This window comes from Lactuca serriola, chromosome 7 (genome assembly GCF_051521515.1).
Source record: "Lactuca serriola cultivar US96UC23 chromosome 7, Lser_US96UC23_V15, whole genome shotgun sequence".
NCBI classification, from domain to species: Eukaryota; Viridiplantae; Streptophyta; class Magnoliopsida; order Asterales; family Asteraceae; genus Lactuca; species Lactuca serriola.
Genome location: NC_136414.1, coordinates 204,035,039 through 204,062,326, shown reverse-complemented (window position 1 = coordinate 204,062,326; position 27,288 = coordinate 204,035,039). Strand labels below are relative to the sequence as shown.

At 35.1% G+C, this 27,288-nt stretch overlaps 4 protein-coding genes and 1 non-coding gene across 8 annotated transcripts; 2 read left to right on the top strand and 3 right to left on the bottom strand.

Moving 5' to 3' along the window:
- The first annotated feature begins 257 nt into the window (after nt 1-257).
- TRNAF-GAA (transfer RNA phenylalanine (anticodon GAA)) lies at nt 258-330 on the top strand. Its single transcript has one exon. It is a non-coding gene; the product is annotated as a tRNA-Phe (tRNA).
- A 91-nt stretch (nt 331-421) lies between these two features.
- LOC145061352 (serine/threonine-protein kinase D6PKL2-like) lies at nt 422-2,615 on the bottom strand. Its single transcript, XM_079008794.1, has 3 exons — nt 2,388-2,615; nt 1,549-2,122; nt 422-1,477 (listed from the first exon to the last, which is right to left on the bottom strand). The coding sequence occupies exons 2-3, from the start codon at nt 2,097-2,099 to the stop codon at nt 592-594; spliced, it is 1,437 nt and encodes a 478-aa protein (XP_078864920.1). The 5' UTR covers nt 2,100-2,122; nt 2,388-2,615; the 3' UTR covers nt 422-591.
- A 1,862-nt stretch (nt 2,616-4,477) lies between these two features.
- LOC145062866 (uncharacterized) lies at nt 4,478-7,690 on the bottom strand. Of its 3 annotated transcripts, none has more exons than XM_079010454.1 (9): nt 7,546-7,690; nt 6,851-7,025; nt 6,571-6,756; nt 6,373-6,502; nt 5,998-6,281; nt 5,808-5,903; nt 5,603-5,696; nt 4,778-4,894; nt 4,478-4,701 (listed from the first exon to the last, which is right to left on the bottom strand). In XM_079010454.1, exons 2-9 carry the CDS (start codon nt 6,959-6,961, stop codon nt 4,598-4,600), a joined length of 1,122 nt encoding a protein of 373 aa, XP_078866580.1. In that variant the 5' UTR covers nt 6,962-7,025; nt 7,546-7,690; the 3' UTR covers nt 4,478-4,597. The 3 variants fall into 3 exon arrangements, with proteins under 3 accessions (XP_078866580.1, XP_078866579.1, XP_078866581.1); XM_079010453.1 differs by having other exon boundaries at nt 7,523-7,649; XM_079010455.1 differs by having other exon boundaries at nt 6,851-7,026; nt 7,526-7,626.
- A 5,767-nt stretch (nt 7,691-13,457) lies between these two features.
- LOC145061574 (uncharacterized) lies at nt 13,458-17,867 on the top strand. Its single transcript, XM_079009101.1, has 7 exons — nt 13,458-13,869; nt 14,162-14,205; nt 14,303-14,469; nt 14,555-14,940; nt 15,791-16,164; nt 16,763-17,158; nt 17,318-17,867. Exons 1-7 carry the CDS (start codon nt 13,593-13,595, stop codon nt 17,522-17,524), a joined length of 1,851 nt encoding a protein of 616 aa, XP_078865227.1. The 5' UTR covers nt 13,458-13,592; the 3' UTR covers nt 17,525-17,867.
- A 3,907-nt stretch (nt 17,868-21,774) lies between these two features.
- On the bottom strand, nt 21,775-25,468 carry LOC145061870 (coiled-coil protein). 2 transcript variants are annotated; one of them, XM_079009449.1, is made up of 5 exons: nt 24,842-25,468; nt 23,755-24,134; nt 23,570-23,683; nt 22,812-23,036; nt 21,775-22,464 (listed from the first exon to the last, which is right to left on the bottom strand). In XM_079009449.1, exons 1-5 carry the CDS (start codon nt 25,097-25,099, stop codon nt 22,188-22,190), a joined length of 1,254 nt encoding a protein of 417 aa, XP_078865575.1. In that variant the 5' UTR covers nt 25,100-25,468; the 3' UTR covers nt 21,775-22,187. The 2 variants fall into 2 exon arrangements, with proteins under 2 accessions (XP_078865575.1, XP_078865576.1); XM_079009450.1 differs by having other exon boundaries at nt 21,775-22,452; nt 24,842-25,442.
- Nucleotides 25,469-27,288: the final 1,820 nt, after the last annotated feature.

The window sequence follows — 27,288 nt, the reverse complement described above, 5'->3', positions numbered from 1 at the left end:
TCCATTGATATTGTTGTATTGATATAACATATATTTTGCTTTATAATTTATATTACATGGTTGGAAAAAAAAATTTGATAAATTAAATGCTCATTTATGTCAAAACGCCAAAACGGTGCATTCACTAAATAAACATTCTCACGTTCTCGTTCACTAATTATTAGTTATATTTATTTTTGTATACATTTCAAATATAAGGTATAGTTGTCTCATTAATACTTTGATCATATATGATATGTCTAAAGGCATATTCATCTGCGGGGATAGCTCAGTTGGGAGAGCGTCAGACTGAAGATCTGAAGGTCACGTGTTCGATCCACGTTCACCGCATTTTATTTTAATATTGTGTAATCCTTCGTTTTTAGGAAATATTGTTTCACTTTTAACCATGTAAAAAGTAAAAAACTAGCGCCAAAAGGAATAATCTGAAGAATGTCGTTGTATTAACATTTACAAACACAAAATTTTCACATATTTCAACAGTCGTCCAAACAAAAACATCATAAATTTCTTATCTTTCCACAGAAAAAAAAAAAAAAATCCAAACGAAATTAAAAAAGAATGCTTCACATTTCAGAATGTATAACTGTTTCAAAAGAAATCAAACTCAAGATAATTGTCGGATCCCTTCTTCTCAGGTGCAACCACGACAGCAGCAGCCTTTTTCTCGCAAAGGGATGTCATCGGAGAAGAATTCCGTTCAAACACCACCGCCTTTGGGATTTCCGGTGGGGTTGCACAACGAATCAACGCCCAATTAACACCTTCAAAGAAAGGATGTTGTTTGATTTCAGTAGCTCCTCTCTTGTATGCCAATCGTTGCTTTGGTTCTTTCACCAGCAAACCTCTCATCAGATCCCTCGCCGGAAAACTCACAACCGGCGACTCCGGGAACCTCAGCGGCTGCCCAACCACATTTGTCAACGTCGCTCGATTGCCTGTCCCTTTGAACGGAGTTTTCCCAAAAAGCAACTCGTACAAAAATATACCAAGCGTCCACCAATCCACCGCGCTGCCATGTCCTTCGTTTTTTATAATCTCTGGCGCCAAATACTCATGCGTCCCAACAAACGACATTGACCGGACACCGGTCGGCTCCGCCATAAGCTCCGGTAACGGACTCACCTGGTTCCCAATTTCCGATTTCGACTTCGATTTCTTATCTTTCTTGGATCTAAACATTCTCGGAGAGAAACAAGAGGTAGAAACCACACATGAGGGTTGGATACAAGACGAAGACGACGGCGGCTCGATGCAATAACCGCCGGAGCTCTTCTGTAAAGGATCGTTCTCTAAAGACGATGAAAATAAATTCACAAGCGTTGGACTGACTGAACAACGAAGTGAAAGATCAAAGTCGGTAAGCATTATATGACCATCTTCCCTAACAAGAACATTTTCCGGCTTCAGGTCACGATACACGATTCCAAGCATATGCAGGTACTCCATAGCAAGAAGTATCTCAGCAACATAAAATCTGCATAAGATTCAAAAGTTTATTGAAAAAGAAAAGATCTGGGAATATTAATTAGGTTGTCATATACTTACTTGACAGCTTGTTCACAGAATCGTTTTCCCGGCTGGCGTTGCCGGAGCATGTGCAAATCGCCGCCGGGGCAAAACTCCATTACCAAACACGAGAACTTATCCGTCTCAAAATGAGTATACAAACTGGGAAGAAAAGGATGATCCAAAGATTGAAGTATTTCCTTTTCTGTTTGCGCTCTTAATAACTTATTACGACCTTCAAGCGACACTTTATCCATCACCTTCATTGCATAATACGATTTGGTACCCGTAAGCTCACAAAGATAAACACTTCCGATGTCCCCGCAACCCAATCTTTTCAACAATCGAAAATGATTCAGACCCAGATTCCCATCTTGTAATCTAACACTCTGAATCGCTTCCCATCTTGAATCGTTTGATTTATGAGGTTTGCTGATGGTGGCGCTCAACGTGCTGTAACAACTTTCGTCGCTTATATCAGTGCTTGTACTTCCTCTACACATGCTACTCTTTCCACTCTCCACAAAATCTGTTCTTTCACCACCAATTATTGGATCTTTAAACGGTTTCATTTCTCCGATTGAACCCATTGTTACGTTTCAGGAGCAGCTTTCTACACACATATATATATAGATAGATAGAGAAAGAAAAGAAGATTAGAAGAAGTAAGAAGAAACGTATGATAATCAAGAAAACGAACACATGAGTCTTGATTCTTGGAACTGACACAACTTCCCTCCATAATACTATTAACCCTACAAAAACTACCCCCACAAACAACCATAATCTAAAAGACAATAGGGAGGGCCATAAAACCCACTTTGATTTACAGAAAGAAAAGTAGAAAAAGATATGAGGGGTCATATATAAAAGCGTACCTGAAAGTGTAGAAAGATGACAACTTTAGGGTTCTTGTTGAATGTTGATTGTTGAGGCATCAATGAACATTAGCTAGGAGAGAAGAGGAGAGGGAGCACTACCATTAATGGTGGGAGTGTGTGAGATAAAGAAAGAAAGAGAGGGGATCACTATCACTCTCTCCCATAATTCATAATGAATTGTGGTCTAAAGAAGAAGAAAAAAGGTTTCGAGTGTTGGGGCTGTCTATGTGGGCTACTACCATTAACATGGAGGAGAGAGACAACTATAGCCTGTGAGGATATATAAAATATCCTTTTTTTATTTTAAATTAATACTAAAGGTTTTAGGGTCAAATATTTGATTATGATTATGAAAAAACTTATTTGGATCGAATATAATATGCCAAGGATGTAAACTGTTTGGAACCGATCCGAGCATAAAGAACCGAAAATCGATGTAGGAGTAAATGGGGAACCGAGAACCGGATCGAATACCACTAGTCGATTCCAACCCTATCTAAGAAGATGTTTGGTAATGAAATTGACTTGAACCGGACCGGAAACCAAAGAACCAAAAACCGAAAATCATGAATTGGGGGAATTTGGAACCGGACTGAATACTGCTAACCGGTTTCAACCGCTTCCTGTTTGATTTTTCGATTAAAAAGCACATCCCTGTAATATTTTGTATTAATATGCAATTTTTTTTAATTGATTAGTTGAAACATAGTTATATAAATTGTTTAAAAAAAAGAACAGTTTGATGTATAAAATCATAAAAAAAAAAATGTTGCAAAAACCTATTTGACTCATTCACTTTTATCTAAAAATTTAGTTTTACTTATTTGACCTTTTAGAAACTGTATGATATAACCTAATCAATTTAATTCTTTTTTTTAAACGACAACTACTTTTTAAATCCATCTATATCCGCGACCAGACTTGAACATTTAACCTGAATAAGGGATAACTATCAATGAAACATATTGAGTAGCATGAAATCAAAATGCACGTATTAAATGAGTTAATAAAAGAAATTAAATGTTGTTAGACATATAGATATAGACGTTAAACTGGTCCATGTCATGAGAAAAATGGTTCGTCGTTACAATTTGGGTTATTTCTATAATTTTACTCTTACATTGAGGATATTTATGTAATTTTTACATTTCATGCTATTACAATCTACACATGACCATTTACGTAATTTGACTTATTATAAATGATCTGTTTCTATAATTTTGCAAATTAAAAATTATATCCCTCTTTTTGTTTTGTTTTTAGATTATATCCCTCTTTTTGTTCTTCTTTTTGTCCATTTAGACCAAAATCCAGGCTTGATGATAGTGGAGAGGGTACTTTTATGGTCAAAATGAATACTAGTATTTTGGTGATATTATGCCACCCGATGTTGGTATGAAAACAAGACTCTACTTCTGTCAAACGCTATCGACTTTTCTATTGTTTTTTACACGACAATTTTCATGGAAACAGCATGCTTTTTTCAAACATATAATAATAAGATTGAATTTCAATCACAACAATTAAACAGTTACGCATCTCATGTTAATAAATATAATAAGATTATTTAAATAGTATTATTTTCCTTCTAAAACAAGCATGATAAATTTCATTTTGAGTTATCCAAGTCATGAAACGAGCCACTGTTTCCGTTACAATCAATGCTCTCGACCTCTTTCGACAGCTTCGATTTTAAATGTGAATTATGAGATTCCGCTATTTCATGTTTATTAAAAAAAACAATTTGGGCTTTCGGAATAAGCCCAAATTAAAATAAAAATCACACAAAAAAGGAAAATAACAGATAACGGAAGACAGAATACATGGTTTAACAATAATATATATATATATATATATATATATATATATATATATATATATATATATATATATATATATACACATCATTAAAAGGGTTAAATAAAAATAAAAATGAGTCGTATGAAAGTGGGGACATATAAGATCAAGTTGTATGATTCACTTGCCTAAAGTAGTTAAAGGGGCCATCTACTTTATTACTCATGTTCCCACCCCACCCCATCCATCATCACAAATCACAATCTCTTCTTTCATTTACAGCCATCATCTAATTTCCAACAATGTTTTTTCTTTTCCAAAAAATGGTCATAAACTATGTTTTACACATGCATTAAAAAAAAGTTAGGATATAATGTAAATGTAACACTTTTTGAAACATAAAAATGAGACTACGACATCTCAGTTATAACACGTTCACACTTATCTTCCAAGATCTGCACAGCTTCAGTGAACAGCACGTCAGGTGGCAATGCTCCAGTCGATTCTATAGTGACTGAACAACAAAATAAAAATAATAAAAAATCTTAAATAATTAATAGAATGAAAGTATTTGTATCTGTTGGACTTACAGATAAAATGATCTTTGACACGTCGAAGTGCCACCTTTTCCTCCCATCCAGGCTCCCTAATGCATTCCCTACAAAGGGTACAAGCCCTTGGTCTAGCCACGGTTGCCCTCTTCCTACCTGTCCCATCATTTCATTTCAACAAATAATATCAAGACTAACTTTAACTTACATTTTTGGTCCCTCGGTATACCTATTTTTTGCAACTTTCATCCCAAAAACTTCTCTTGCAATTTTTTATCCTTGTTTAAGGACAAGGTTCTTGTGAAGTTTTTGGTCTCTGTTCCAAATAAAATGGCTATTTTTTGTGTCCTCGAGTATAGCTGATTTGCAATTTTGGTCACAAAAAGTTAAATCTTGCAACTTGTTCCTAATTTAAGGTTCTGGCAACATTTTTAGTCCTTGTTCCATGTAAAATGACTTTTTTTGGTACCTGATTTTTCCAATTTTGGTCACAAAAAGTTCTCTTGTAATATTTTTGGTCCTCGTTCCAATTGAAATTACTAGTTTTGATCCTCAAGTATAGCTATTTTTGCAATTTTGGTCCTTATTTGAAGTTCTGGTAACGTGTTTGGTCCCTTTTTCAAGTAAAATGACTATTTTTGGTCGGTGAGTATAGCTAATTATTGCAATTTTGGTCCCAAATATATACTAGAATCTACAAAAAAAACTCAAATAAAGACCAAATAATGCAAGAGTACACTCTTTGGGACCAAAAACTGAAAATATCAGGCTATACTTAAGGACCAAAGATGTAATTTACTCTAGAATCAGAGTACATTGCTATTTCTTTCACTTATCGCTTATGTGAAGGAAACTGGATGTTACCTTTAGCAATATCCTCAATGTCAAACACATTCACCGGGCATTTCTTTACAAGTTCCTCAGCATCATCATCCTCAATGTCTTTCAACAATATAACCTAAAACAAAATGAACAAAAGTATGTTGCTATTCCTGTCACATGTAAGGATATCGTAGAGATTTATTTATTTTTTTATTTAAAAAAAAAAAAAAAAAGGAATGTTTTTCACCTCAGGTAGCATTCTATACCAAGCAGTAGCCACAGGAGACCATTTGGCATGTGTTTTACCAAGGCCTTTACACGCATGTGCTTCTAGCTCAATCTCCTACATATACATAATTATAAACAATTAAAACAAAAGAAAAAGCTTTAAATTGAAATTGTATAAAAAAAAATAAAGTTTTGAATCAAATAATCACCTGCCCGGGTCCAAGCTTTGATATAATGATACCAGGAGTGACAGTAATAGGATTGGTGGAGAACTCAGGCAATGAGTCCTGGCTGGAAGTATATGATGTGTATGTTTTTGGTTTTGAATTTGGATCTGAAGAATTTGAATTTTCAGTTGGCAAAACGTATTCACTACCAAATGGCAACCATTTGAGATCATTAGAGTACACTGTGCGTCGTTCACCGGATCCTCGAGGATTCTTGAAATGGAGTTTGAAGACAATGCAGTTTTTCTCATTAGGAACATCATTTTCTGAAGAAAAAGAAAAGGAAATGGGATACTTAACACTGTAAAAACTAAAGAGAACCACAAACAAGCGTGTGTAAAGAGAACAGCAATAAACCTGACATATAATCAAACAGCCTCGGATCCACTTTTATTGGTATGAGACCAAGTCTGTGGGCAAGCACTTCGTCTTGTACTACTGATGAACTGTTTGCAACAAGAACCTTCTCTATGGCCATGGTGGGAAGCTGTATACAAAGAACCGAATTTTTTTAAGTATCCATGATGAAGAAGTAGAAGAAGAAGAGGAAAATACCTCGGAGATGAGGATTCTTCTAAAAGCATTCGCGATAGAAGCATCAATCCCAATCAAATCAAACTCCATGTCATCTTCGTTGAGTTTAATGACCTTAACTTTGAAGTTTTTCTTAAACTCGTCAAGCCTTAAGCTGTTATCAATCCCCATTGATGCATATGCTCCAGAATAGTGTATATTCTCTGTCTTCATAACCAAAAACAAAAAAAATAAACCAAACTCAGTCATCGTTTTAACCTAAAGCAACAACTCTAATCAAAATTACAGGAACCATACATACATGAGTGGGAGCATCGTTGTTGCAGAAGACGCGAGTCTTCTGGAGTTGGAGGTGAAGAGGAAGCTCATTCTTGGGCAGTTCCGGCAAATCCCAAAGCGGAATTTTTGGCATCGCTGCAAAATCTTTTTTTCTGGGTTTCAATACAAATTCTGGTTTTTGGACAGAAATACCCTTCCTGTACATACATATTCATATCAATAAAGACATGGTTTCAGTAATAATTCTGATTTTGGGCAATCTGATTCAGAACAGTCAAGAGATCAAAACAATGAAAAGCGCCAGGGTAGAAATTATATAAAGGGTATAACAATTGTGTACGTTTATATACTCTTGGACACTTTATGAAGAACAAAACAACTTTCATGAAAGCAGGGGAATGAACAACCAAACAGATTCATGTAGTGATTTTAAAGGACCATATAGAATCTGCTTTTGGAAACATAAAAAACTACAGAAACTCAAAGGAAAAAACATATTACTTTGCAAAGAGGGGAAGGAATCGTCTCACAGAAAATCGATTTTCAGCAAGAAATTATAAAGTGGTACATTTTCCTGTTCAAACACATGAAATCGAGTCTAAAAACTGATTTTCAGCAACCAATTGATCCCGTTCTACATATCAAGCAATGTATTCTATGAAAAACACTGGTCAATTGATGTTTTTCTACATACCAGAGAGAGAGAGAGAGAGAGACCTATCGGTGCAAGAGATGGAGACGCAGTCGTGAGATATGGAGAATCCTTGGGGTTTAATGGGGTTTAAAGGTTAGGGTTTTGACAGGTGAAGCTAAAAGGGAGAGGCTAACAATTTGCATATATAACCTTCTAACTCTATATGTATGCATTTTACCTACCTCAACTGCCTATAATTATACTCGTTTTCAAATCTTGTTTTTTTGCCCACCCAAAATTGTATAAACATAACATTTCTCCCTTGGACTAGTCGCTATGTGCCCATTGAGGGGTTTTAGAGCCGATGTGATTCACCCTCAACGGCGTTGTAACAGGCAAAACACCCCCTCCCCCAACCAATTATGTTGTCATCCATTGTCATCCAAACAAGTCGTATCGCATATCTTTTTTCAATTGGAACGGTCAAATTTGAATAAACACATACACTCCACCAAACACAAACACATACGTTCTGATGAGTTTCGCGCCATGTGAGAGATATATGAACCTCCTTGACACTCAAAACTCAACACAAATATCATTTCAAGAAAACTATTTTAATTTCACCTCACCCACAATGCAATTTCATTGTCATACATGCAACAAAACCCAAATCTACACCAAAACATTTTCAATGCATTTGCTTCTATGCTGCAAACAACCACACAACCACCACCTACATAACAAATGCAAGACATAATTCCCAAAACGCAACTAGGAGGTAGTCAGAGAGGTAGAGGGAAATGGAACAAGAAAGGGAAAGAGATCGCGGAAAGTGAAGAACCTCCATTATGGTGGACACCAGAGGAGTAAGCTTTGGCGGTCGCGTGGTGCGGGACTTCAAAAAATCCAAATATAGGAAATTATATGAGGAGAGTTTCACATGTTTGTGAAGAAACCTCCATGTCACAATGTCAATATGCTTAGTACCAAGTGGACTCCAATTAGTCGTGCGTGCACCAAGTTTGATGGGATTTTCAGCAAACTTTATTTGCAAAAGTAAAGTGATGTGAACGATTTTGATGTATTTAGAGTCACGAGGGAGCAATATCACGTCAAAATGGGTCACGTTTGCGTGTATGAAAACATATGGGAGATTGTGAGAAAAGATCCAAAATAGATTAAAACGCCAACATCGCCGGAGGTACAATCAAAGAGATCTCGCAATATAATTCAAATTTGTTTGACATTTCGGACACACGAACTAACATCAACCTTAACGCTGACACCTATGACATCCCCGACGACATCGATATACCCCCCCCCCCAATGTCTACCGGTCGGACACGACAAAGCGAAGCATGCTCAACGACATATGGATGAAGCTGAAAGAAGGGCATAAGAGCTGGCGAAAATGAAAGAAAAGTTTGATCATCACAATTTAATAGCAAAAGAAAGAGTCGAAATGCAACACCAACACTTGGAATTCCTTCGTTGTCAAGCAGATGGAGATCAAATAACGAATTTCAAACTAGCAAGGAAAATATGGTGCCATGAGATTTTGGAGTCCTTCATGCGATGAAGGAGAAGATTCGTCCACAAAAAAATATTTAGACTAAGACTATCGTATCACTTTTATGTTTGAAACGCATGGGAGGAACAAGAAATCATGCTTGGAGTCTATGAAGATAAATCTAAGTTATTCATTGAATTAAGGCAAATCACTTGTAATCTTGAGGAAACTCAAAATTTATTCCTTGCGACTAATTGAAGCCTTTATAGTTTATATCATATTTTCCCTTTGTTTGATATAGAGAAATTTTTATTAGTTTGACATAAAATGAAAAAAAAAGTTGTGAACGATCGAGCATTGCCAGGTTTTGTTTTGTCATGAGATTTTTAGCTTATGATTTACTAAATCGTTATGTTTTTTTTACCATTTAAAGTGCTACAATGTATGAGTTTGATCTCACTGCACTAAGATATCTTGTAAAAATGTTGGAGTTTTTGTTTCTTCATAAAATAAAATGAGTGTTATTGAGTTATAATCATCCAACTAAGAATACATCATAGTTATCATAGTACAACGAATGATAAGGCAAATGGGCAACAAGTTGGAGTTTATCATAAAATACTTACTCTGCTTTAGTAGATTGAACATTGATAATGTAACTAGTATAGACAAATTGGTTTTGTAACATCCATAAAAATCACAAGAAATCTAAACTTATAACATCAACCCAATTTCATAAAATGTTTATAAGTCATAGTTTTCAAAATATTTTTCAAACATCAGAGTCTCCCAAAATCATAAGTCATAAATAAGAGGATGTGTATGCTCACGCCTTCACCTTCTCGCGGTCATCCAAAGTACCTGAAACCATAATCCAAAACTGTAAGTCAACGCTTACTAAGTCCCCCCAAAGTACCACCACATAAACATAATAACAAACAACATGCATACATAGCCTTCAACCTGACTAGAACGCCGCACCGACCTACAAACAATCTGGACCGCCCCGCGGTCATCCGAAGTACCTGAAACCATAATCCAAAACTGTAAGCCAACGCTTACTAAGTTCTCCCAAAGTACCACCACATAAACATAATAACAAACAACATGCATACATAGCCTTCAACCTGACTAGAACGCCGCACCGACCTACAAACAATCTGGACCGCTCACAGAACCTTCAACATGATTGGACCGCCTCACCGGGGGTTCGACCTATCTGGACCGTTCTCTAGGCATTCGGCTTGACTGGTACGCCTCTCAGCCCTACAGTCTATCCGGACCGCCTAGGTCTTTTGGCCTTCAGTCTACCATGGTCCGCCTTAACCCAACCACACATAACATGTCGACATATACATAACATATAAACATACACATAACCAATCAACAGACAATCAAACATATCTACTAATCACTAAGCATAACATCATCTTATATACCAGGACACCGATATAATCAGATCCCTATGTCATGATAACATAATATTACATAACATGATATCTAATCCAATATCCAATGTGCCGACCTTGGTGCTTTCGACCCGTAATTACAACAAGGAAAACTCACATGCCAAACAGTTTGTTTTTATAAAGCTCGAATTAATATCAGATTGGTCTATGGGTGCAAGTTTGAGACTAGCAGTGGTATTCGTTTCCCTTTTGAGACAACGTTTTTACAGATACGATTATCAGAGTCGTTTATGTAGCATTGTAATTTCATCTATATTCGGTAACAATCAGATTACAATAAGAGGATTTGGTTAAAGGGTAAGTGTTAAAAACCCAACACTTATTGTCCCTCATGTATATATTTCACTTTAAAAACTAAATCATATATATCATCGTGTCAAAGAATAGGAAAAAAATCAAGGTCAAAGTGAAGGTCGGTGTCAAACACCATCATCAACTTTTTAAGAAGTATGCACACAGTCTTTGAGAAATTGTGAGAGCTGAGAAGCATACAACTTAGGTTCATTCCTAAAATGGTCAACATGTGGTGTTGACTTAAAGTTGCATGACCTGACCATGCACCCTGTTCTTTGTTGTGCCTCTATAAAAGACTTCATTGACCTTGCCGGAATCACTTTGCCCGCACTGCTATAGATGTACAACTGCGGCCAGCTTGGCTGTTCGAATTTCAGTTGTACTAGTACATTCGAAAGCCTCCTGAAATGTGAAAACATGTAAATTGAATAAACACAAGTAAAGTCAAGTTATATTTGGTTGGGTGGAATGAACCATTATATTCCTTCCTTCCTTGATTCCACCATACAAAATGATAACAAACTTATTGGTTAACTGATGGTAGATTTTAAACCACGCCAAAGAACTTCTCAAGAACCACCAATAGAGCTGATTCACTCGTTGCTGGTTCGGCAGAGATGTCACCTTCATTTCTATGTCCTTTTGCTGCAATACTGATTTTCTTCAGAAACAACGGAGAACCCTGAAGCCCAAACCTAAAAAAACCAAACCATTACTTAATAAATAAAAGAAATCTTACTTAACCAAACAATAACCACTTGTGGGTCCGGGGATGCAACAGGTGCAAAATCCACTATACATCCCTTAATCCACCCCATTAGCATTCAACCCACCCACCTATTCCATTCCTTTCCCCCTATTCAGATCTCTCGTTCTCACCCTTTCATCTTCTTCTCCGCCGATTGAACAACCTCCCTTTCCTCGATATCTCTTTTAAGTAGTTTTTTCGGCAACCTTGAACCTCTCACCACCAACACTTAATATGTTCGCTGACAGCCCTGAAGTTACCTCCGACCATCATCTAATTCCAGATTCTGATATGGAAACCTTCACCATCTTAACTCGAAGTTATCTAAGATGATGGTTTCAATATATTTGCAGATTTTGGTTTCAGAAAAATCGCAAATCGATCCCCGCTGGAATTGAATCAATAAAAATCCCAAAAGTCGATGGTTTCATAATTGATGCTTTAATTTAGTTTCCAACACACCGAAGATGAAAATGAACATCTTTGATTTTGTTAACAGTGCTTCAATAGGATTTCCAGAAGTTGATGCTTCAACAGGGTTTCAGAACTTGATGATTTATATGGAAGGAATCTGCTCTCTTATTACCGATGCACTATCTAGATCTGAGTGTTGGAATATGGTGACGCAAGGAGAATGCGGGTGTTGACTGTTGGTGACAAGTGGTGTAAAGCTTGGTTGTGTCGACTGTTATGGGGATGGTGATGAACACAATACAACATGTGAGGTTAGAGGATAGGGGTGACAATGGTGCTCCATTTTCCAGTAGTGGTGTAGACTACCGGTTGTGGTAGTGGTTAAGTATGACGGTTTCAATAGATTTGAAGGTATTGGTTATGATATGATTTTCAAATTTAAGTTTAAGGTTTGATTTCCAGGTTTGTTTTGATTTGATTTATTTGAGATTTGAATTTCATTCATATTTGATGTCGTTGGTTAGTTGTGGTGGTTAACTAGTGGTTAGTGATATTGGTTGCTAGAGGTGGACATAAATGTCGACTGGTGGTTGATTTCAGGTGGTGATTTTTCATATTTCCAGTGGTGGTGGTGGTGATTAAGTGTTCTTCACCAGAGAGAGAGATAGATAGAATTAGAGAGAGATTTCCTGTGAATGATTAAAAGATTTTTTTAATAATTAACAATAATTAGAAATGTAAAAATAAATGAAAAAGAAATTCAAAAGAGCATTATAGTCATTACATGTCTCATAAGGGATGAAACATACAAATTTAAACTAAATAGTGATGAATCGTGAAGCCTTTTACGATTTAAGGGCGGTTCAAGTTAATTTTTGAAAATAAAAACTGAACGTATATTTTGGCACTTGTACGAGGGATGAATCGTGTAATTTACTCAAAAAATTATTACAAATGCAATGTTTTTTTTTCACACATGTACTTCATATCATATCAATGTACTTTAGTTTGTTGGTTGGGTTCTTTTTAAAACATATGCTAAATGACAATGTATTTTTTTGGTTTTTTTTGTCATACCACTAAAAACAATAGAATATAATGGTGAAATTTTTATTTTCAATAGTCATCAGACGTATGATCAAAGAATATGGTTTCAGTCCGATATAAACACGTGTTGACTTAGTCAAAAACTATCAAAGAGTTGAATTAAAAATGTATATCAGAAAACATCAAATTTTTATAAGCACATCATAAAATATTAAAACATCTCAACAATACGGAAAACAAACCAACCAATCACAATAGTTTTTTTAATTCTAATTTAATACATATGCCTACACGTATTGTTAGAAAAAGTTATATATTTCAAATTATACTCCTTCCGAACAAATTAATCATTCAACAAAACACAAAAACTTATCTAAGCTTAATTTTATTAATATCCCTATTTTTTTATAAACATCCTGGAAGACCAATTAAATTGATTACATGTTTTGTATTAGGGGAGGATTGAAAGTTTGATTTCGTATGATAAATATTCATAAATTCAGGATCTTAGAAGATATTATTACCCTTTTCGGAGGCAGTTTTGATTCAGGCAAAACCGCCAATCTGCCCAATATCATATACCCTTTCAGTCGCCCATTATTCCCCTCTCTCCTACGAGCGCCTTGTTGGCCTCGCTTTTTCACCATGAGCGGCGGCGGCGTCACTAGGGTTTCGATTCCGCACAACGCTCGGAAGGTAATTCAAGAAATCAAAAAGACCATAGGATCCAAGCACAGCGATGAGTTCGTGTACACAACGCTCAAAGACTGTGATATGGATCCTAAGGAAGCTAGCCGGAGATTGAAGATGATTCATGATATCATAGAGATCGCTGGGAAGCACAACGTAGAGGATGTTTACACAATGCTCAAAGACTGCAACATGGATCCTAACGAAGCTGCTCAGAGGCTCTTATATATCGGTAAAAAAAACCCTAAGAGACTGTTTTATCTTTCTTTCAGTAACTGTTTGCATGTCTAAGATAGAAGTAACATAATTACTGTTGTAGTGTCTGTTTCAACGTATGCACCTGAATCAGGGTTCTTATATTTGATCGATAGGCAGTTTTGGACCTATCGTCACTGCATTGTGTTTTCAATCATAACTTGTTTAAGTACTTATAAACTAGTATTCGATGTTCTATATTGCGAGACTTTTGACTTGCTTATTTTGCTGAAAGTTATAGTTATTGACTTATTGCTTTGACTTTGCAGATACTTTTCATGAAGTTAAAAAGAAACATGATCGGCGTAAATCTGTAAATTATGCAATTGATTGGGATTTCAATACAAAAAACCTTGTAGTTTTCTTGATGAAACGACAACTCATTAAGTTGTTTCTGCTGTTTTATTCAGATAAGCAGTGATACATCTGAAGATTATAAACGGACACAGGGTAATCAATGGCGGAGAAATTTGAGTTCAGGGAAGGAATATGGTGTTACTAATCGCCAAGAGAGGGTTTCAAGGCTGATCATTCCAGTTGATTCTGTAAAAGTAAACAATGGTGCACATGTGGCAAAGTAAATTTCATCCCCTGCACCTATTTGTTGTTACCTTTGATACATTTGCAGTTGTAAATTGTAATTGTCTTTACTGTTTTTGCAGTTCTGTTGCCAATGGCAATGGTACATTGGTTGTATCTAATGGGAGCTACAGTGATAAGCTTGCACCTGAATCATCTTCTACTTCAGATACTGTTGTGGTTTCCTCTAAGAACACTTGTGCTGTTGGTACTATACAATGTGAGATTGTAAAACGCAGTGGCTCTACTAAATCAAATTCCAGACTTCCAGCTGGAACTGGAATTAAGGTCAGTGCTGATTCCATTCCGGTTGTTGTAGAAGCTGCAGATTCTGACAATGCAAGACAACTAAAGTCTGATGTAGTTGAAGGAATTGAGATCTCTGAGTCTCTGAAGCCTCTTTCTTTATCGGCTGTCAATCCCAGTCAGGATAATCAGCCTCCTCAATCGTTACATGAGCCTGTAAAAGGTAATATTCTTGGCTGAGTAGCTTTTTATTCCTTGATGGTGTTTCCAAGTTTTCTTTCTTAAAAAATTCATGATAAATATGTATGGTAATATATATTTTGAACTGGGTGTAAACATGAATCATGTAGTTTCAGATAGTATTAAGCTGAAATTTGAATTTGCAACTGTTTTAATGCCTAGTTAACAAAATCACAATTATTGAATAGAGTAAGTTGCTGAAGGGTATGTCTAAAGTTACAGATTGGGTTCCTTGTGAGAAGTTTCAACCTTTTTTCTTCCAGTGGTTTCATTTTGTTGCAGAAGTTGTCCCTAAACGATGTAAAATGACTATAATACCATTATTTTATATTTTAATATGTATATGTATCATTTGTAGAATTATTTATTGCATGGGCATGAGAGGGGGAAGGTGTGAAGGGGAACAAATAATTTTACAAATAGTAAAGAAAGTTAAAAATATGAGATAAGGTTAGAATAATAGCAGTTTTACATGGATTGGGGACAATTTATGCAACAAAATGAAACCATGGGAAGAAAAAAGGTTGAAACTTCTCACAAGGGACCCAATTAGTAATTGTGGACATAGCACAGAGAAGATTTCTTAATCTACTCCAATAAATAGCTAGAAAGAAGGTAGAAATTTTGAGCAAAAGTACAGTGAACATCTCTTTTTGTCTGAATTGCAAATATATTTATTAGTTTTGAGGCTCATATAAAAAGATACAAAAATCATAACGAGAGGAATCTCAAACAGAAAAAAATGATAAATAACAAAGTAAAATAGTTTACAAATTATTGACATGGGTAAGCCATATACAAGAATCTGAGAATCTGTTATAACTTTGTTACAGTGAATGGCTGTTGGATCCCTGAAGAAAAACCAGAGTTGAAGGTATCTGGTGATGTGGGTGTAGAAAAGTCAAACTATCAGGCTGTTATTTTCCCTGATCATCTCCAAGTCCCTGAAAATTTAAAAAGTCAGTTCACATTTGGAAGTTTGGATGTTGTCCAAGAAGCTTCTTCTTTAAAATCATCTCATCCTGATTCTGCTTTAAAACATGATGAGACAAAAAAGGTGGAGGTGGAGGTGGAGATGATGCCTCCATTAGGATTAGGAGGAGGATTTCAGAATCCAATTGTTCAAAGGGACTACAGTTTTGGTTATATGCCACATCTGATGGGCCCGGGCCCACATTTTCTACATGTTGATGTACCTGAGCTCCAGGCAAGTGACTTTTCATCTTTAATGACATAGATTATAGATATCATATAAACAAACTATCTAATCAATAGCACTAAACATGGAATTTCAATTTCAAATGTTGAGCCTTTTTTTAGCCGGTTTATTCCAATGTTTTAATGACTTAGGCTAAGCTATTTGAAATTAGGTCTTTTAGATTGGGTGTAAGCATCAAATTTTGTTACCTGGCAACTTACTTACTTACTACTACTACTGAACGGATATAGTTGCCATTGCCAATATAAATAAAAACTAATTTGCCAAACAAAATGTGAATTTAGGCCTCAATTGAATCAACAAATTTCAACTAGTATATATATGCTGGCATTAAACCAAACTGTTAAATAAACCGGTTACATTGCCAATGTTGTCATTTTTCTTTTTGTTGTTTAGTGTACACAGTTAGTTATTAGGTGAGTGAATGAAAGAATCTGACACAGTTTGTTATGGATTCATGTGTTATATATATATATATATATATATATATATATATATATATATATATATATATATATATATATGTTTTTGATCCTTATTTTACATTGTTTATAATAAATAAATAATAGTATATATATGCATGCAGAGTCAGAGTGGGAGTGGGGGCTCTGTGGTTACATCCGGAATAGGTCAAACTCCTGGAACACAATCTGCAACAGTAGGAGCAGCCCAGAATCCCATATCATTGTCTCCACCTCCTCCTCCTCCTCCTGTTTTTCCCTATTTTAGACAAGTATTTCCAAGTTATGTCCCTTATAATCCTTATTTCCCACATTTTTATATACCACAAAATGCTCACTTGTTCAACCATGCTCATGCTCATGGTGTATTCCCTACTCACCAACCACCACCTACATCAACACCAGTACCAGCAGCAGCTACAGGGATCAAGTTCCCTGTTCCTCAGCTCAAACAAGGAAGTAATGATGACGATGTTACTGTTTCTCAATCTCAACAAAAAGATAACAACCTTCTTCAACAGGTTGTTCATGTCTTTTTCTAGATTTATTTTAGTCACTTTAATGGAACAAAAAAAAAGTGACTCATACAGTTTATTGTTGGTTACTAAAATATACCCTTTACTTGATTATTATTAATCAAGCAATATAATTGGTGGTTTGGTTATTATGTTTGCATACAGATACAGGGTGAAGTTTGGGGTAGAGAGGTAGTGCCGAATTATTTTTACAACTTTGTTCCTCAAGCTCAAGGACATGGACCCATATATCAATATCAATCTGCTTCTACTTGTAATGTACAGCCAGTGATAGTACCGGTTCCATTGATGTATCAATCTCAGTCTACTACGACTGCTGCTGCTACAAATACAATTGAACCATCACCATAACTGGAACAGCAACACATCACTGCCACTGCATAGAGATAGAGATACAGACAGACAAGTTGATGGATGATCCCCTACCCCACCTTTTATTATTTCATCATATTCAGCTTTATTTTTGGAAAAAATACAATATTATATTTTCGGGGGATGATGATGATGATGATTCAACTAAGACTGACTGAGTGTATATAAACAAAAATTCCCTGCCTCTGCTGTGTTTAGACTTTAGACTTTTAGACTAGACCATGTTCCATACAGACAGAAATTTTACAACTTGTCACCCCGGATTTATGATACACACCCACCATTACCATTACCATTACCATTAACATCAAAATCTTTTTCATTTTCTTTTCTTTGGTTTGGAAGCTCATAATATAATAGCTTGTTGCTTTTTCTTTTCCTTCATGTTACTCACATCCCACATATTTATTGCAATCCAATCAACACTATTTAAATACCCTCTAAGAAGGACCACACATGTCTTGAATTCACATAGCTTCTACCTGCCAATGTACACCTCTTCAGAGCACCATCAAGGCTTGAAAAACCTTGATTTGTAGCACAATGTGCGTCAATACCAACAAAATCAATGGGTTAAGCTATGCTTCTACTATGGCAAAGACTCTCCACTTTAGTTCCACATAGGATAGTGGTGTAGTATCTATTTTGAAAGCATGGAGAGAGAGAGAGAGAGAGAGAGAGACCCTTACCACACACCTACCGGCCTTACTATGAGCTAGACTCATTTTTTGGTTTTATTGTATGTGATGTGAGTTTGTTGGTGGAAAAGATTTTTATCTCTCTCTCTCTCTCTCTCTCTCTCTCTCTCCATTACTGTCGAACCACTACCATTACATACTGAACCGTCTACCAGCCCCTCAGCCTACTAGACCACCCTATTCATCGGAGATGCCCCTTTTCGCTTGCACCATCCAAATCACCATCGATGACATAGATCTGAACATCCGATGCCAGATCTTCAACGTTCAGTTGTATCTACAACGTCGCTGATGACGACATAGATTTGGTCGTCGTCGTTGGAGTCTCTGTGTTGATTTGAACTTTGTTGTCTCTGTAACGAGTTTGCTGAACTTCGTCGGAAAAATATGAACCACCACCACCTATCGTAACGTCAATCTGAAAACCCTCGTCGGAACATTGTCGTTTTCGCACAAATGTCGCCCTTCTTCCTTCTAAACTTCAGAAAAAGCAAATACCACCACCACCACCACCAGCCGGATGAAAAAAAAAATCCACAATTTTTTTTTTTCCCGAAGATAACCATCGTTGACACCACCTTTTTTGTTTGTTGGATCATACCATTCTCCGAATCGAGTCGCAAACTCTTTCCATGTTGTAACGCTTGGTCTAGGTATTAGTCGTTTCTCAGCATGTTTTTAAGGATTTGGGATGGAACTCGACGAGTTAGGCAGCCCCAAATCGACAAGTTGACGGCTGGAGATGAAACCCTAATTTAAGGTGTTGCATCTTATATAAATGACTTAACCTCCCTTGGTTGGCCTTCCTACCAGCCTCCCTGTCCAGAGAAACCCTAGATTCGTTTTCCATCTTGCATTTTGAGTGTGGTGAGCTTAAAATAGTCGTTTTTGGTGATTCTTGAAAGGAGTTGGAGGGTGGGAAGCATCAAGCTTGAATGAGGGGCTTTAGATCCAGAAACTCTTCTTCAAAGGCAACATTTTTGAGGTATAAAGTCATCACCTTGTCATGTATTCATCTGGATCTTCTTATTTGAAGTTTAAGCATGATTTTGGGGATTTTGGTTGAGTTGTCCAAAAGATGTGGGTTCGAGGAGTTGTCAAGCTAGATCTGACCCCTTCATGACCTCTTGAAGCTTAAAGTTGCAAACTTTATTGGTCCCTATGTCCCATTCATGCAATATGTCCATTATGAAGTCATAAATGAGCCTTAGAGGGTATTACATCCAAAACACTATCAAAAAGTTTTATCTTCCTCGTTCCTCATTCTAATTCCAATGGAATGAAGAATTCCATCAAAAGAACCACCGGATAGAAGTAGGATGTCAATATTGAAGATTTTGACCGGCATAATGTTATGCATGTATTGACCAAACCATAAGCAAAATCCACGACTACACTCAAAGCAAAAGCAAAGAGACAAGTGTCACTTTTGTAGGACACAGTGGCAAGAGAGGCATAGTCTTGAGAACAGTAAGTAGTATCCAAGTAATCGTGCAATGGATTAGCGTTAAAACAACACAAATTGCAAAGGAAATAGATAATGGCATAAGCAAAATACCAACCATAAAGAAATATAAATTCGATAGGTAGATAGAGATAACTGCCGTCATCAATTTTCAAGACATTAAACAGAGTATACGATGCCTTTTTCATACAAACTACAAACCTACTTAACATGATATTATAGAAACTACCCTGATTAGTCTTCATCGACTTTTTGTATGCATCACCTTCCTATGCTTCAAAATATAGTTCTTCGTCATAAACTTTCTGCAAACAACCAAAATATATTTACAACAGTAAAACTCATACATGTATAAAAACAAAACAAAACGATACCATTTGCAAGTCTTGCAAGGGTATATGCAAATTCGTAAGCAAGGACTTGCGCCTTCTACCTTTCTTTTGTGCTCTCAATAAGTTCACATTATATAATTATATAAAACAATTTTAATATATAAAAAACAAAGCAAAACTAAAATATCAAATTACCAAGACACAAAAATTAAGATATAATTCTATCTCGATTAAAAATGTAAAAACTAACTTTCTTTCTCTTCAAATTTGTATCCAAATAACAAAACACCACCATTTGTGTGGAAGATATGAAAGTTTTGGCCAATCAAGTCAAAGTTACTCTTCTTTCAAATACTTTTCTTGGAAAAACTAACAAGAAAATAAACAAACTGGTTCATTTGCAGGTCATTGTCGACGAAGAAAAGTTTTTGTTGCACTAGTGGCGAATCTAGAATAGAATAGTACGTGGTTTCTAATTAAGTGAAATCGAAAAATCTAAAAAGTAAACAATCCATGTGATGAATCGGGTTGGGTCGAACTAGTAAAAACCAGTCCACCTGGCCCCTAAAACTAGATTTTTGTAAAAAAAAAAAACATTTATTTTGCACGACTAAATCTCTTTTTTTATTAAAGAGTTCATTTGCAATAATTATTTTTAGAACCAACAATACGGAATGAGTTGTGTTGCTTTTCAACACTATTTTTTTCATTTATTTGTCTTTTTATCTTGTCAAAAATAATGTAAGGTAAGTCATATTTTTTCTTAAGATGGTTCGTAAATTTTATTCAATATAATTAATATTTAAAACTAAAAAAATAGATAGGTCCTAAGACCCACCTTTGTTATATGTAGATCCACCCTTGTGTTGCACACCTTTTCTTGATGAGAAGTGGCCTCAACATGAATCTTTTCTTTGTCGACCATGACTTGCAAACAAACCGACCTCTTTATGTTTTCATGTGGATATTGGATGTTTCATATATAGACTCGGTGGAATCCGGGTTTGGGGAGGTTGTTTCTTTCATATATATATATATATATATATATATATATATATATATATATATATATATATATATATATATATATATATATATATATATATATATATATATATATATATATATATATAATGCCATAAACTCTTAGTTATTTTGAAAATAAAAGAAAACACCTGGGGTTGTTGCTTGGTAGCACATCAAGGACGGATCTTAATCGATGTTTTATTATTTATCGATTTTGAGAACATCAAGGGTGGATTGTTGTTTCTTAGTTGTGGCCTTTGAGGAAAAAAGTGTATATGAACAATGCAATCTGGGCGGATGTTTAAAGATTGTGTATAAAGTTGGCAAATCAAGTAGTTTTATCAATATAAGCTTTTTTATTTTTTGATCAACAAAAAAACATCAAATCAAAGAGTGTACAAAAAGATAATTATATTTAGTAATAGAGTAACCATTTATAATTCATCATTTATACTTTTATTTACATTTTATAAAAATCATAAGTACAAGTTTACCAACTGTTTAAAAAGATAAATATATCCCAACTTCAACAAAATAACACCGACTTGTACTTTCATGTTTTTTTTTTGTCAATTAAATGTTGTAAATGAACAATCTCATTGTAACCCTTAAATACTTTGATCCTTCCATTTGTTTTTCCAGAGAGATGACTATTAACAACATCCTACAATTTGTTCAAAGATTAATAAAACATATGGTTGGTTAACATGAGATAATTGATTGGTGCATAAATTGTAAAAAAGATGAAACATTGTTACATTATTTAAGCAATTAACCCAAAACTATCAATTCCAACTCATTTCCCTAAAAGGTGGGAAATCCTTGGGGTCAAATAGACATAAATAGATGACGACAATAGGAGCTTATTAGAGAGTTTTTGGGTCAAATAACCATTGTCATCATAATATAAGTTTGCTTGTGAATTTACAAAGCTCTTCATAATTTTGATTATATATTATTCTTTAAAACAAGGTTGAATGTGTAACTTTTGCATCTATGATCACGAATAGTAGATGAAAAAGGCAATAAATGGGGTATCAGAAAGGGAACTAAAGTGATATAGAATTGATGAGAATAGTGTTGAAAAAAGTAGATTAAGGAGGTTTGAAGATTTAAGATTACTACTGAAGCGAGGGGGAGGGGGAGGGGGAGTGAGAGAGAGATTGAAGGTAGTTGTTTTCTTTCCTTAAGGCATCAAGATCTGCCTGTAGTTTGTCGATATTTAAAGTTCGTGAAGCAATACTTGAAAGCTTAGTTTCAAGGTCTGTCATTTCTCTACGAGCTCTGTCAGTTGCAAGGATCTTTTCAGATATTTCTTCAAAACTCTCATGGATACCTGTCACCAAAATGTGTGCTTCTTCCCCCACTTGATCCTTCTTTGCTTCCCTACAAAAACAACTACATACATTTCACCTTCCATATTCATATCAGTAAAAAGTTTTCTCTTGCAATTTTGGTCCTTATCTGAGGTTCTTGTACATTTTTGGTCCATGTTAAAAGTAAAATGATTACTTATGGTTCCTGAGTATAGCTGATATTTTCAATTTTGGTCCCCAAAAATAGTCATTATACTTGGAATAGGGACCAAAAACGTTAAAAATAAAAAAACCCTCAAATAAGTACAAGGCTTGCAAGAAGAAACTTTTTAGGACAAAAGTTGGAAATTTGACAATACTCAGGAACCAAAAAATCTAATTTACAATAATAAATAATTAATTAATTATAAGTTTATAACATATGATTACCTGAGTAGTGTCTCATCCACCACAGCGTAAGTTCGATGCAGGCGTTCTTGAATGATGTTACTTTCCAACTGAAGCTCTCGGGTCTCTTTTAAGATGCGTTCTATGTCAATCTCCTGTTTCCTGCTGTTTTTTGTGATCTCTTTTATCCGTTCAATGTAAGATCTCCTTGTTGCCAATTTCGCTACTTTCTCAACTTCTCTTGACACCTTGGAAATTTCCTCTTCCCTATGTATTACAACAATATTAGTAAATTACATTTTTCGTCCCTGAAGATAGCCTGTTTTTTCAATTTTGGTCACAGAAAGTTTGCTTTCCAATTTTGGTCCTTATTTGAGGTTTTTGTGCATTATTTCAAGTAAAATTATATAATAGGGTCCAAAATTGAAAAAAATCAGCAATATACAGGCACCAAAATAGTAATATTACTTGGAACAGCAATAAAATGAAGGATACAATAACCTCAATTAAGCACCAAATTTTCAAGAGAACTTTTTGGAACCAAAATGGGAAAAAAAAACTATATCCAGGGACCAAAATTAGTAATTTGAGTTGGAATAGGTACCAAAAACCTTACAAGAATCTCAAATAAGGAACAAAATTGTACAAGAACTTTTTGGGACCAAAATTGAAAAAAAAAATCAGCTATACCTAGGGACCAAAAATGTGATTTAATCTAACAAAATATCAAGAGTGCTCAGAAAGGCCTTTTGAGAATTTCATACAAACAAGCACAAGCACTGTAGTGGATGTTACTTTACCTCTGCTTTGTTTCAAACAATATGGACTCCAGGTCTTGAGACTCTGGCTGATTTGCACATAGTGCTTCTTCAAGATTTCTTTTTTTATCTTCTAAAGGCTTTATGATGGCTTTCCTGTAGTAGATAAACACTCTATTATAATAAAATCAAGATCATCATGAGAAACAACAGTGTTTTTTTGTTACCATTTTGACTCCAGTTTTGCAAGATTGTTTTTCCTTGCGTCTATTTGCTCATTTAGCTGTGTAATGTGTGAATCGATGTGTTGTTCATCACAAGCCATTTCCACTGCTGCTTTCAACAAATCATGAGCTCCAAAATCTTCTTCAGGATACTGAATTGAATTCGACAACGCTTCTTCAGTTCTCAGTTTTACGCCTTCGAATTTGGTATGCAAATCTTGTTCCTCATCATTGGATGATCTTTCTGATTTTTCATCATTTATCATTGCTTTTGCATTATTATCCTTTGTGTTTAATAATACTGCAGTTGTAGATGATTCAGAGAGCTTCCCAACCAAAAATCTTATCAACCTATACATGTCTTCTTCGGATGGATACAGGAACTGCCGTAAGCAAGAGATATATTCTCTTTCTAAGAATATTTCAGAACAATAATTATATAATATACTTATCTACTTTCATTAATAACATCATTATAAACTAGAAAACCATATGAGAATACATCCATACTCAATTTTGGGCGTCTCTATCTCTAGTATCAACAGGTTACTTTTCTGCCTATTATTCCACATGGTTTACAGAATCAACAATCATATATAGTAAGGGTACATGTATATTATAGTCACGACACCAATGATTGAATTATTACACTGAATCTTACAAGGGAGGTACATTTTCACTTTCACCTTTAGGATAACACTAACAGCTTCTATGATGCAAATTGATATGAAATTTGTCACAAATTAATTCTAGAATTTTCTGGAAGTCGTTGACTAGTTCTAACGAGCAGTTAACTATGAATTTCTTGGCATTGTATATTAATTTTGAAGTCGACGTCAAAATATAATTTGTAAAATTTTTCTCACAAGTCACAAGGGAAAAAAATAGGAATACTGCCTCTAGGGATCTCTTTCAAACGGAACCACTCACAAAACTTGAATTAGTACGTAAAACATTGAATAGATCCAACACAACAATAAATAGGAGAAAAAAAAAACGAGTATTCAAAATGCATCCAGTAAAAAAAAGTCAAGAGCAGATGAGCTTATAGTTAGCTGCTGAGAGGATGGATAAGAGAATAGAATAGTACCTTATGGAAGCTCATGTCGCCGATGTAACCTAGGTCTTTGACGGATGAGGCAAGATCGGTGCAGATTTTAAAACGATCGACCATAGAATCCGGCAAAGTGATCGGAAAGGATTCCGAGCTCGAAATTATACGAAGAGAATGAGCACAGATCGACACCAACGCTTCCGGTGTTAGATCTCCAACTGACAAAGCCTCCCGCGGAATCGCAACCCCAGCGTTCGCCAGCGATTTCAACAAAATCTCTTGCGATTCTTCCATATCTCTCCACTCAGAGGCAGATTACGATTACACACTCAACAATCCAGGAATCATCTTGTTTCCATCATCACTCTATGTTATTGACTTATTCTGACCTATTTGCCCAACTACATTGTTTTTACGATTCAATATTGTCAACTCTAACCCCTCTACTTTTTCTCCTACTTTTTTTTGGGCGAAAAAACAAAATTATATTGAGTTCTTGACACGTTGGAGAGTGCTGTCAAGGTCTTCAAATGATTAGACCGAAGGGTGTGGTGCGGTTTCAGGGAGTGCCATTTTGCCACATAAGCAGCGAACATCTGGGTGCGGTTTGGTACGGTTCAAACCGTACTGCGGCAAAAAATGGCCGCGGCTTGTGATTGGATGTAGATAATTTGACTGTTTTGTAATTGGGTGGGTAGAAATTAAAGTTTTTATTTATTTAAAAAAAATAAAAATAAAGTGTGGCACCACTCCTTGGGTGTGGCAAGGAACCGCACTTTTGTGGTAAAAATGACGTGGCGCTTGGCAACGAAGGGAGTGTGGTTTCAGTGGCACCACTCCTTCCAGTCTTAGAGCACCACCACTCACCATCACTCGCCACTACCACTATACTGATGAATGTCACATCATCACTATAAGGGAGGAGGGAGTCGTTCTCTCCCAACCCACCGAAACCACTGCCACATCAATTTTTCTCTTTTATTTTTTTTCATCTTTCCGAACCCACAACACACGAAAATCCTATCTTTTTGAACCCACTCAATTAAAAAAAATACAAAACAACTAAGGTACAAGTTTTAAAACACATGGTACAAGAGAAAATAAGAAAGAGAAAGTAGAGAGAGATGATGATGTGGGTTAGTGAAACTAATCAACCTATTCGTTGAAGCGAGAGTGGTACCGCCGATAACTCTATTGCTAATTAAGATTTTACATTTGATCGTTTTGTATTTTTTTTTAATTGAATGAGTTCAAAAAGATAGGATTTCCGTGTGTTGTGGGTTCGGAAAGATGAAGAAAAATAAAAGAGAAAAATTGATGTGGCAGTGAGTTCGGTGGGTTGGGAGGGAACGACTACCTCCTCTCTGATACCTATTATTAACCATGAGATACATATCACAATACAATTTTTATTTTTTATTTTTAAATAATATATACATATATTACTGTAGAGAGAAAAGAGAAAGTTAAAGAGAGATAGAGAGAGAAAGAATGTAATTGGATGTGATGATTCTAGGTATATACCACAATTTACCATGACCACTACTAACAACTAAGCACATGGATGGTGTTTGTGGTTATTGGTCGTTGCCACCTAGACCACGAAAGGCTTCGTGGTTATGGCCTTATAATATACAAATGAAACTTACAAAACTTATTTTATTTATATATATATATATATATATATATATATATATATATATATATATATATATATTCAAATAAGAACCCACAAAAAAAGCTAATAACCATTTTTAAATAATTTGATTAAAGACAAATCCAACCTTCATTAATTTTAAATATAATATATTCTTTACTTTTTCCCTTTACAGAAGGTGCTACGATACAAACAAAAAGCATTAATGTTTTGATTTAATTGTTTTATAATTATACAAAGAAACTTTTTTTTTTTACAAAAAACATAAAAGTAAAATATTTATAGTTTAAAATATCATGTAAAAGTTTTGTCTACCGGGTAAAGGTTTGAATTAAGTATCTTTTTAAAATTCTAAAAAATATATATAGGTGTAGCCTAATGTCAGCTTTTTTTTGAAGCCCAGTACTATGAGATTTGAATTAAGTATCTTTTTAAAATTCTAAACAAATCATATGTACTCTTTTTATTTTTATTTTATTGTAGGGCTTTCTTTAGAAAATAAAAGTCAAACAAAATTTTTTTCTATTTATTTTATACTTTCTCTGTTAGCACAAGAAAAATAATCTCTACTCTAATAAAAAATAGTTTTATAGACACGTTTCCTTTTTCTACGACAACAATTTTTATTTTTTCCGCTCATTTCTTTTGCCAATCAAATACCCAATCTACCATTTTCCCTTTCATTATCAACTCCATTAACAACTTGGAAAAAGAGGATTTGTAACATTAAGAATGAGAAATCAACTTCAAATTAAATTCAAATCATCGAAAATCTCGGCCATATCAACGTTATACATTCTAAGTAAAAGGCTATGACTACAAATCA